Source organism: Tiliqua scincoides, chromosome 15, assembly GCF_035046505.1.
Source record: "Tiliqua scincoides isolate rTilSci1 chromosome 15, rTilSci1.hap2, whole genome shotgun sequence".
In the NCBI taxonomy this organism is placed as follows: Eukaryota; Metazoa; Chordata; class Lepidosauria; order Squamata; family Scincidae; genus Tiliqua; species Tiliqua scincoides.
Window position 1 is genome coordinate 7,254,223 of NC_089835.1, and position 11,039 is coordinate 7,265,261.

Consider the following 11,039-nt stretch of genomic DNA (forward strand, 5'->3'; position numbering starts at 1 on the left):
TGTGTGTGTGTGTGTGTGTGTGTGTGTGTGTGTGAATTGCCATTGCCGTGGTCTAATTTGGAGCCTGATATTGTGACTTACCAAACACCAAGCTCCAGGACCAGAAATTTTTTAAAACGTTGGCCAGTGAAGTTGGAGAGTTCCGGCTTTCTTGGTGGTCAATAAGAACTCATTCTATGCTTAGCTGTTCATTCTGTATCCTTGTTTGACAGGAGGGGGTCCTGACACCTGAGAAGACCTCCTAAGGGACCATTGCAAAACAAGGTTGAGAATGGCACTCTTCGGCTTCGGTGGCAGAATTGGCCTCGGTGGCTTTGGCGGCGTAGGCTATGGCTTTGGCTGCTCAAGAGGACGTGGTGGTGGCTACGGTGGTGCCCAAACGTCCGGAAGCCTCGGGACCCTCTCTGGAGTCATCCCCTCCTGTGTGGGTCAGCTCCTACCCTCAGAAGTCGTCGTCCAGCTATCCCCCTTTGTGGTGACCATCCCTGGAGCAATGCTCTCCGCTAGCTGTGATCCGGTTGCTGTGGGAGGCTACACTCCATGTGCTCCTTACGGCTACGGTCTGGGCGGGTACGGTCCGGGCAGATACGGTTTGGGGGAATACGGTCTGGGCCCATACGGTCTTCCCGGTACGCCAGTCTCTCCCTTCTGAAGCTGGTCTGGCTGGGCACAGGGGAGGAAGAGCAACCAAGAAATGACCTCCATGAAGATGCACATGTGAACATATAGGACTAGCCGTATGTAGCACCCTCTGAAAAATCAGGCCCAAGATAAGTCCTTACCCTGGGACCCAAATTAGTCTATCTTACTCTACCGCACTCTACCTCTGTCCCCCCCCCCCACTTGCTTCCATGGGCTTCTTCTCAATGCTGAGGTCAGCACAGCAGAAGGACTTTTGAAATGGGACACAAATAATAAAGCACTTTCAGGAGAGAAGCGCCGTGTCTTAAGGCACACACAAAAGGGTGATCTCAGGGCCAATTCACAAGAGACCAAATTTCTGGCGTGGAGGTGATGTGGGTATGTGTATGTGTGTGGGAGGGAGGGGAGAGGGAGACTCCTGCATGGAAAGTGCTGTTTTCGGCATTGCCCTGGAAGTTTTCTGTATGGATCAACCGTCCTCCTTTGCTGCCTCTTTTCTTGCATTCTACTCCTGGGACTCAGTTAATGTCCAGTTGTATTCTCTTTGCTTTTCATTAAAGCTACTCGCGCATCCTATCACTTGTCCACCGTGTTTTTATGCACCAGACATAGACAATGGAGACCTTGCTAGGCAATGGCATCCGGGGTGTGTGTGTGTGTGTGTGTGTGTAGGCCACACAGGGTGTTGCGACAAGGGTATGGGGTGACCCAACCACTCGCCAACATTTTTAAAATCGTTATATATTTTCTAACAATGCCGTCATGTGATATATCAAACGATGCGCAATTTCACGGAGAACGCAATGAAGCAAACCACGTTGAACGACCTCTGCTCTATCGAAATTTATAGCCCAAAAATGTGTGGGCGGGGCAAGGGTTCACCCCCGCATCCACTTCCAAGATGGCTAACCTGCCCACTGCACGTTGGGAAGGTTCAGAGCAAGGCAGCCAACTCAGCGAGGGGTGTGGACACCATGAAGACCAGTTAAAAGAACTTGGGATACTTAACCTAAAGGAGGGAAGAGTAAGAGGAGGAAGGAGAATCATCCACAAGCATCCGAAGGGCCATCATGCAGAAGAAGGGTGGGGGGGCTTATTTTTGGGGCTTCCTGGGGCAGGACTAGATTCAATGGGTTTTTACTACTGGGTAGACATGAGAAAAAAAATTTCCTAAGTGTAAATACTGTCCAGCACTGAAACAATCAGCCACCCCCCCCCCCCCGCAATGGTGGCTTCTCCCTCAACTTTCCAGCAAAGGGTACATAAAAAGAGTCCTGCTGGATCAGGCCCAGCTTCCAGCTTCCTGTATCTCACACCGGATGCACACACAAGACACTTGCATCTCGCTGCCGCTCCCCTGCATCTGGTTGGACAGCCCCCCCGTCAGGGATGCTGCACCAATTGCCTGCACTGAGCTGGGAGGGGGTGGGCTAGATGGTCTCCCAGACCCCTTTCAGCTCCAAAATTCTGGGAGAAGGTTTCTCTCACAGTGAACCCAGAGGTCCTCATAGAACAGCTGCATGATTGACACGCATGGAGAGTCAGCACAGGCCATGACAGGGCGGGAGAGAAGCAGGACCCTGGTCTGTCTGTGTCTGTGCACATGCTTGCATTTTCACGTTATAATGCTGTACGTCCATGCGCTACTCTAATCTATGGCCTGTAGAGACCAAGGCATCCAGTGCTCAACTGGGCACATGTGCATGCTACCCAAGTTTCATGCTACAACCCCATGTGCCCTCATTCCGTCCTTGTGCCCCCATTCTGTCCATGTGCCCCCCATTCCGTCCATGTGCCCCCCATTCCTTTTCCTCCCCAAAGGGGACCCCTCACAAGAGAAGGAAGGGCCGTGGAGCCATCAGCACCTCCTCCGCCAGCTACAATCCATAAGTGACATCACAATGTCATGCGTCATCATGATGTCACTGCCCCCCCGGGGTGCTGGGGCTTCTCGTTCTGCCTCTGCAAACACACACACTCACCCCCCAGGAACAAGTGCTTTGCTGAGAAGTTGGAAACATGCCCAGGCTCAAAGGCCGCTGTGCAGACACACGTTTCGTTTCTCTCAATGGAGAGATGTCTGTTCAGATGCTACCTGGGCAAAGTGTTTGGAGCCACCCTCAACGGGGTGGGGGCCAACCTTGGAAGGCATCGCAGTGCCCAGAAACTAGGGAGGGTTATTACAGAGCCACTCAACCAGCAAGAAAACCCTCTTGCAGAGCCTTCCCTCCTCGCCTCTGACCTCTCATCGCCTACCAAATTCCTTTGGCTGCATAAGCCATCTGAACTGCTTCCAAATTGGTATATATACACCAATAAATACTGGTGGTGGTGGTGATGATGACGATGATTAAAGGTAAGGCACTGTCAGGCTCCTGGGCAAACCTAATGACTGGACTTGGTGGGACTAATATATATATTTATGTACACGCACATATGTATAGATATATACTTTGAGCCTTGGATAATATTGTAAATAAAATAAGGGTCAGCTCCTACCCTCAGAAGTCGTCGTCCAGCCATCCCCCATTGTGGTGACCGTCCCTGGACCAATGCTCTCCGCTAGCTGTGATCCGGTTGCTGTGGGAGGCTACACTCCATGTGCTCCTTACGGCTACGGTCTGGGCGGGTACGGTCCGGGCAGATACGGTTTGGGGGAATACGGTCTGGGCCCATACGGTCTTCCGGTACGCCATTCTCTCCTGGCAGGAAGTAGAATTTATGGGTGTCCCTTCTGAAGCTGGTCTGGCCGGGCACAGGGGAGGAAGAGCAACCAAGAAATGACCTCCATGAAGATGCACACGTGAACATATAGGACTAGCCGTATGTAGCACCCTCTGAAAAATCAGGCCCAAGATAAGTCCTCATCCTGGGACCCAAATTAGTCTTTCTTACTCTACCACACTCTACCTCTCCCCCCCCCCACTTGCTTCCATGGGCTTCTTCTCAATGCTGAGGTCAGTACAGCAGAAGGACTTTTGAAATGGGACACAAATAATAAAGCACTTTCAGGAGAGAAGCGCCGTGTCTTAAGGCACACACAAAAGGGTGATCTTAGGGCCGGGGAGGTCCTGAGATCTCAGGATCTTTTGGGACGGGGAGAAGGGAGACACCGACATGGAAAGAACCATTTGGACATTGCTCTGTCATCCTCCGCATGTCTCTTGTCCTGCTTTCCCTTTGCTTTTACATTAAAGGTTCACGTGCATCAAACCACTAGACTACAATGTTGTTGTTTTTTCTGCACCAAACCTGGACAATGAAAACCTGTGTGTGTCTGTGCTGCTCTCTCTCTAAGAACATAGGAAGAGCCCCACTGGATCAGGCCAAAGGCCCAGCTAGTCCAGCTTCCTGTATCTCAGAGTGGCCCTCCAAATGCCCCAGGGAGCACACAAGACAACAGACACAACCAGTGCCCCCCCCTGCATCTGGCAATCGGAGGCAGCCCTCCTCTACCTTGCACGGACCTACAATGATGTGTAATCCATGATGAACTTTTCCTCCAGAAATGTGCCCAATCCCCTCTTGAAGGCGTACAGGCAAGATGCCATCGCTACTTCCTGTGGCAAGGAGTTCCACAGCCTAATTACACACTGGGTAAAGAAATATTTGCTTTGCCAGCCCCACAGAGCCTCGTGCCACGTGGAGACTGGGAAAGCATTCTGAGGCTTCAAATCTACATGACATTGTATGAAATCAAGATGGGGTGGGGGACACAGAAAGGGACACTGACAGGCCAGGTGAATTGCCTGCTCAGCAATCCTGCTGGATTCCCCCCGTCTTTCAGATGAAGCAAGAAAGGAAGGGGGCGCTGGAGATGTAAACGTGGGGCTGGAGGCAGAGTTCTGGATTGACTGGAGGGGCAGGACTCTCCCTGAGCGGGGAAGGGGCGGCCCTGCCATTGGTCTCCAAGCACCCTGAAATTGCCCAGCGGAGGACAGGGTGAACCGAGCACAGACTGACTCCGGTAATGATTCCCTTGGGCCGGGAAATTACTCTTTAATGAGGACAATATTCCCTCCTCATCACCCACATTCCTGCTTCCCATCCGAGCAATTAAACAGGCAGAGGCTGCTCCTTGGCGAGGCGTCCATTTTCATCCCCTCCTGGCGACACACAAGGCAATCTCACCCTGCTTGGGTGCTTGGAGTGAGGGGTACTTGGGTGGGTGGACCGGATTCTCTCTTGTGCCTGTTTTCAGTGTGCCCCTCGGCCTTGCCAACACCCACCCTCCCGGGGGGGTGTAGTCTGTGGTTAACTGGTTGCCATTGGGAGCCAGGTAGGCATTTTTGGATGCCCACCTGCTTGGTCTTGACTGATGGTCGCTTTGCCTCCCACAGGCACCTACCTTTTGGTTTTCCCGTAGGTAGGGGCAGTGCTTTTTTTGTAAAATAAGAGGTGCAGGAACTCACAACTTGTTAATCTTTTATTTATTTGTTTGTTTTTGTTTGTTTGTTTATTTATTTATTTATGACCCATTTTTTATTGGAGAAATAAAATATTTTTTATGTGCTTCCCCCCTAAAGATGAACTTACTTCTGAGTAGACATGCATAGGATTGGGCTGTCAATCTCCACATCCCCTTCCCCCTAGCTACTTTTTTTACACATTGGGAAAAATACTGTACAGGTGCACTTGTAGCATGTAGTGTGGCACTACTACGAGGAGAGAAAGCAGTGAATGGATTCCGGAAAATGGCTTTCATGAGTTCCATGTAGTAAAATTAATCTAAGCAACTGTGAGAGTAAGAACAAAAAAGGAATTCTTACACGAGAGGGGTCCTTAGGTGCACATAGAAACAGCTACTTTTGTAAACAAGCCATTAAATATGGTTTAATTCAGGTATCAGAATACTCTGGGTCTTTGGGAAGGTGCTTGGCATGCAATTGTATGTTCTCTGCTGCCCTGAGCAGCTGCTGTGCATTGCAGGAGAGGAGCTGCAAGCGCTGGCTGGCGGAGGGCATGCATGTGGGGGAAGGATGAGGAGGATCTCTGGCAAGGCTGGACAGCAGGTTGTACACACGGAGAATCCCTTTTCACCTGCCCTTAGCACGTGAAAATGGGTGCAAATATATACCTCTGCCAGGATTAAGAGCCCAATCCTAGGTATGTCTACTCCGAAGTAAGTCTCCTTCTAGTCAATGGAGCTTACTCCCAGGAAAGTGCCTAGGATTGCAGCCTAAGAGCCCAATCCTATGCATGTCTCCTCAGAAGTCCACTTTAGTGAATGGGGCTTACTGTGGATAGGATGGCAGCCTTAGAGTCCAATCCTGTGCCTGTCTACTCAGAAGTAAGTTCCATTATAGTGAATGGGGCTTACTGTGGATAGGATGGCGGCCTCAGGGCCCAATCCTGTGCCTGTCTCCTCAGAAGTCAGTCCCAGTAGAGGAAGTGGGGCTCACTCCCAGGAAGGTGAGGAGAGGACTGCAGCCTCAGAGCCCCTCCTCTGCCTGTCTACTCAGGCTGCAAGGCTATGACACTTTCCCGGGAGTAAGCCCCATTGAACACAATGGAACTTACTTCTGAGTAGACATGCATAGGCTTGGGCTCTCTCTATGCACCCTTTCCCAGGAGCAATCCCCATTGAGCACAATGAGACATACTTCTGAGTAGACATGCCTAGGCTTGTGCAGCAGATTGGCACGGGGCTGCACCAATCAGCTTCCTTCCCCTCCTCCTCCGCCAAGCCAGTAACTGGGCGTTCCGTGGGTGCCACAGCCCGTCTCCCTGGCTAGCTGGCTGTCCGTCCTCCTCCTCAGCATCAGCGCGTGTACCCCACACCCTCCACCCTCCTCCACCAGCCCTTGGAAGCTGCGCTGGGAAGCAGAGCGTGGGGGGGAGGGGAGGCGGGCTGGGCTCAGGCGAGAGCTTGTGGGGGCAGGAGGGGGGTCATTGTGCGGTCAGGCAGGGGCCAGGCGCCCGCCCACCCTGCACCCCCAGCACCCACCCAGCGAATGTCTCTGTTTTGCTCCCCCCCTGGGATGCCTCCAAAGGGGAGGGGCCCCTGCAAAAAGGTGCCGGAACTCCGTCCCACTGCGTTCCATTAGAAAAAAAGCCCTGGGCTTGCATGTGGTAGGTATGCTCTGGGCCAGGGAGTAGGAGTAGGGGTTTGGTATGCACCCTGAGGGGCAGGATAGGAGGGGGAAGCTCCAATCCATACACTACCTGAATTAAAATTATAGTCATACTGCAGCCACCATAAATTGTCATAAAGATACAGGCGCAATTAGCTCATTTACTGGTCATCTTAATTACAAGAGCTGTAGAAGCAGAGACATCCTCAATCCTTTCACTTAGAATGATATCCAAACCCCTGCCAAACTCCAAACCCTGGCCCAGGGGCCAGATGCGGCCCACAGCCAGCCTCTATCCGGCCCATGGCCAGCCTCTGGTCCCCTGAGAGCCTCTGGCACAGTTGACCAAACACTACCGGAGCTGTGCTTGTGGGGTGGGCGAAGGGGGGTCCATTTAAGTGTGTGCTTTATTTCTGTGGTGCGTTGGTTCTTGGAGAAATCCTGGAAATTTGAGCCCACTCATTCATTTACTCATCCATTTAAGTTCCATCTCTAATACCTGTATTTAAATTTTAAACGTTAAAATTTATTTATTTTTACTTAAATTTTATTTTTATTATCAACTGATTTTTTTTTTCGGTTCCGTATGAAGTATAGATTTTTTTTTTAAATCCCAGGGGTTGATTTGTGTTTTAGGGTCAACAGATCTCTCTAAATACTTGAGAGCAAAGCATCTCTGGTGAGTCTTTGTGCCAGCCTTGGGATTCGGGGGAGTGACCTGCAGCTGGGTTAAGTTTCCTTGTTAGGTGAGGGCTGGCTGGGAGGGTCAGGTGGGGGACCTTGTGCCATGACCTTGCATGACCCCAGAAGCCTCGGGTGACACCCCCCTTACCGTTGCAATGCAGCCGTGGGTGTAACACAGCACCAGGGGCAACATTTGAGGCTGTTTGAAGCTTTGGGTGGGCAGGAGGGCCCACAAATTCCTGCCCCATACCCCCCCCTTACACACACATTGTGATGTTTAAGCCATAAACATGAGGACCCTGGAAGCATCAGGCACCCTTGCCCTGAAATGCTGACTTTGTTTTTGGCAAACAGTGGCGTGTCCTTGGAGTGTGTCCAGGCACACCCCACTCATGTCCCTGCCCCACTGGGGCTCATCCTGCACTGCCTCAAGCTGACCCGTTCCCCAACTGAGCTGCAGCCTTTGTGGGAAGAGGGAAAACAGGTCATTTTTCAAGTGGGGCATGAATATCAGGAAGGAGGGCCAGCCAGAGTTCTGCCAGAGGGACATGAGAGATGAAGGATCAAAGGCACACTTGGTGCCAGTGTCCTGACCCCCAGACTGAGGAGAAGGGGTGCCGTGTTCCGGGTGCCCCCGATCACTTGGTGCTTAAAACTGACTACATTCGGTGAACAACTTGGGCAGTCCAACAAGAATCATGCACGTGTTGATTCCTCAGACAAATCCCTGGCCTGCCACTGGGCAAGCAGAAGAAGCCAACATGGTATAAAAGCCTCCACAAGGATACCCCAAAGTCACTGATGGCCTCCTTGCATTTTCTGCTCCCGAGGGACCCACGTAGGCCCCCTGGCTGGACCTTTCCAGGTCAGCAGAAATATTGGATCTCTATTGGGATGTTTTATGCTGTCTGTCTGTCTGTCTGTCTGTTGCCCGCTCACTCTCGTTAACCCATTTCTGCCCAGCCCACCAGTGTCCACATTTGATCCCTGTTGTGCATATACAACATTGGGCAGAAATGGTTTAAACCCGACAGTGGTTCTTTGTGGATCAATTTTGGGATATTTTATACTGTCTGCCTGCCTGCCTGTCATAAACTAGCAAGATGCCCCACAGGGTGTGTGTGTGTGTGTGTGAGAGAGAGAGAGAGCTCTGGGAACACTTCGTGTGGAGACCCGACTATGAGTCACTGTTATAATAATAATAATAATAATAATAATAATAATAATAATAATAATAACCGGTATTTATATACCGCCTTTCTTGGTCTTTATTGAAGACTTTATTCAAGGCGGTTTACATAGGCAGGCTTTATTTAAATCCCTTATTAAATAGGGATTTTTACAATTTGAAAGAAGGTTCTTTCTTTCAAGAACCACTACATTCAGGTGTTTCATTCCGATCTGGCTTCACATTCTGGCCTCTATCCTCCCACGCTCAGAGCAGATGGAATTGCTCGGCTTCAGCTTGTCAGCTGCTCCAAGGTCGCACGGTGCTGGTGGCCTCGAACTGGTGACCTTGTGGATGTTATTTTCAGGCAGACGGAGGCTCTACCCTCTAGACCAGACCTCCTGCCTGGGACCAGACTGTTTTCCTGGGAAGGGGGTACTACTGAGATGGCTGACCTCTGTCTGGTCTGATGAACTGGGCAATTGTAGCAGATACAGACCACCAAACGTCCCCCCCATTCAGCTGCATGTCCAAACAAGGGAAAAAAGGGTCAGCACTCCTGCTCTGGGTCAGGCTGCAGAGTCTGAGAGCCCCTCCTCTTCCTTGAAGTGGCCCACCTGCAGGGTCGTTGCCCACTGGCCGTCATGTTTCGTGTTCAGACCGTCCTCCTCTGCTCTTCCTTCTCAGACTCACCTCAACACCCAGGCAATGGCGCACCCTGCTCCGGATTCTGGGATTCCATCTCCTGCCTCCGGTCCAGCGGCTGGATTTGGGCCACCTCCCAGCAGTGGTGGGAACAGCGACCCTGCAAGAGCGACCCTGCAAGAGCAAGTGGAAGCTGCGTAGGCCTTGCTGCATCTGACCCTGGGAGCCAAGAGCCAACAATGGCAGTCAACATTGTAATCCAGCCACCTCGTGCTGGATTGCTCATTCCAGCATCGATAGTGAACACTTTCTCTATGAGGCTCAATTTGCGTGGTTTCTGAAGAGGTGCATGGAATCAAAAGCTTCAAGGAAACGACAACCAGAACGAAGACCCACAGATGAGCATCCAGACCCACTTGTGTTGAAACCTCCTGCAAAAATACCAATCCCAACCTCTGTCTTTATACCTTGGGCTTGTGCTATAACTAGGGGGGGGGGGTCCAGGCAAAGAAAACTTTGTGCTTCTTGCAGCCCCCCCACTTTGAGAAATTGCAACCACTCCATCCTCTGCTGTGGTGATCATGATGCGTCATCATCCCATGCCCCACATCATTAAAATTGTATCTTTAAATTATAATATCACACACACAGCTTAAGTGTATTTATTCCTGTAAAAATGAACAGGAACAAAAATGCACAATCCACATCAAATTATATATAATCTGATGTTATTATTTTAAAAGAGATCAAATATTTTTGGCCAGTGGTGTCACCCTCCCCCCTGTGCATGTCACCCAGTGGGGCCCCTATCCCCGTACCCCCCCAGCATCAGCACTGCTTTGCACTCTCTTGCCTGGCTTTGTCTTTCTGGGCTTCTGGTCCAGTCACCTGCCCCCTTCCTTACCATTAAAGCTTCGCATGCATTGAATCCTGTGTCTGGTCCATTATTCTTATTAGTAGGAAGGGTTTTTCTATCCCGCAAATGCATGTGAAAAGTTCATAGAGCCTTTGCCAGAGCAAAGGCAGAAAATAAATGGCTCACCATCCCTAAGGAGCTTGTCATCTTGGAATAAAAGTGCACAAGGGTCATGACCAAGGGCAAGGGCTGAGCAGGGATGCTTCCGTGGGCACCCCAAGGTGCCACGGCTTGGGCGGAGAGGTGACGGGTGTGCTACCCGAGTCCCTGGTGAGGGGATCTCCGTGCCACGTTTACAGTTGCTTTGCACTAAAATATTGGTAAAGATCTCTTGGCAAGAAAACACAAAATATTCCCCCAAATTTTATTTCAATGTCACCACATTACACCCCATAGCCAGGACCTTTCCCTTCTCAGAATAAATCACTTTTAAGCAGCTGATGTTCCATGGGGTGGGGTGTTGCAACCTCATCCAGCCACTAGATGGAGCTCCTGGACTCAAACTATACAGAACCATCACCCCAGGGACCCTGTTTACCTGCTAAGATTCACACTCATTTGGCTCTTTGTTTATGGAACTATTAATGAACAGCCCCCCCCCCCCATGCTGGGACTTCTCGTTTTGCCTCTGCAAACCCCCCCGCCCCAGGAATGAGTGCTTTGCTGAGAAGTTGGAAACATTTACAGGCTCAAAGGCCACTGTGCAGAAAAACATTTCATTTCTCTCAATGGAGAGATGTCTGTTCAGATGCTACCTGGGCAAAGTGTTTGGAGCCACCGTCAACGGGGTGGGGGCCAACCTTGGAAGGCATCGCAGTGCCCAGAAACTAGGGAGGGTTATTACAGAGCAGCTGGACCAGCAAGAAAACCCTCTTGCAAAGCATATATATACACACACACACACATATGT

The 11,039-nt window shown here is 50.8% G+C and overlaps 1 protein-coding gene across 1 annotated transcript; it reads left to right on the forward strand.

Moving 5' to 3' along the window:
• The first annotated feature begins 271 nt into the window (after window positions 1-271).
• LOC136635074 (chorion class B protein L11-like) lies at window positions 272-9,414 on the forward strand. The gene is made up of 3 exons (XM_066610173.1): window positions 272-570; window positions 3,209-3,329; window positions 9,256-9,414. The coding sequence occupies exons 1-3, from the start codon at window positions 272-274 to the stop codon at window positions 9,412-9,414; spliced, it is 579 nt and encodes a 192-aa protein (XP_066466270.1).
• Window positions 9,415-11,039: the final 1,625 nt, after the last annotated feature.

Excerpts from the sequence above, each read along its gene's own strand:
- LOC136635074 (XM_066610173.1), top strand. The coding sequence starts at position 272 with ATGGCACTCTTCGGCTTCGGTGGCAGAATTGGCCTCGGTGGCTTTGGC. Across the intron at positions 571-3,208 it reads TACGGCTACGGTCTGGGCGG|CTGTGATCCGGTTGCTGTGG; the intron begins GTACGGTCCGGG and ends GCTCTCCGCTAG. Across the intron at positions 3,330-9,255 it reads TGGGCCCATACGGTCTTCCG|ACTCACCTCAACACCCAGGC; the intron begins GTACGCCATTCT and ends CTTCCTTCTCAG.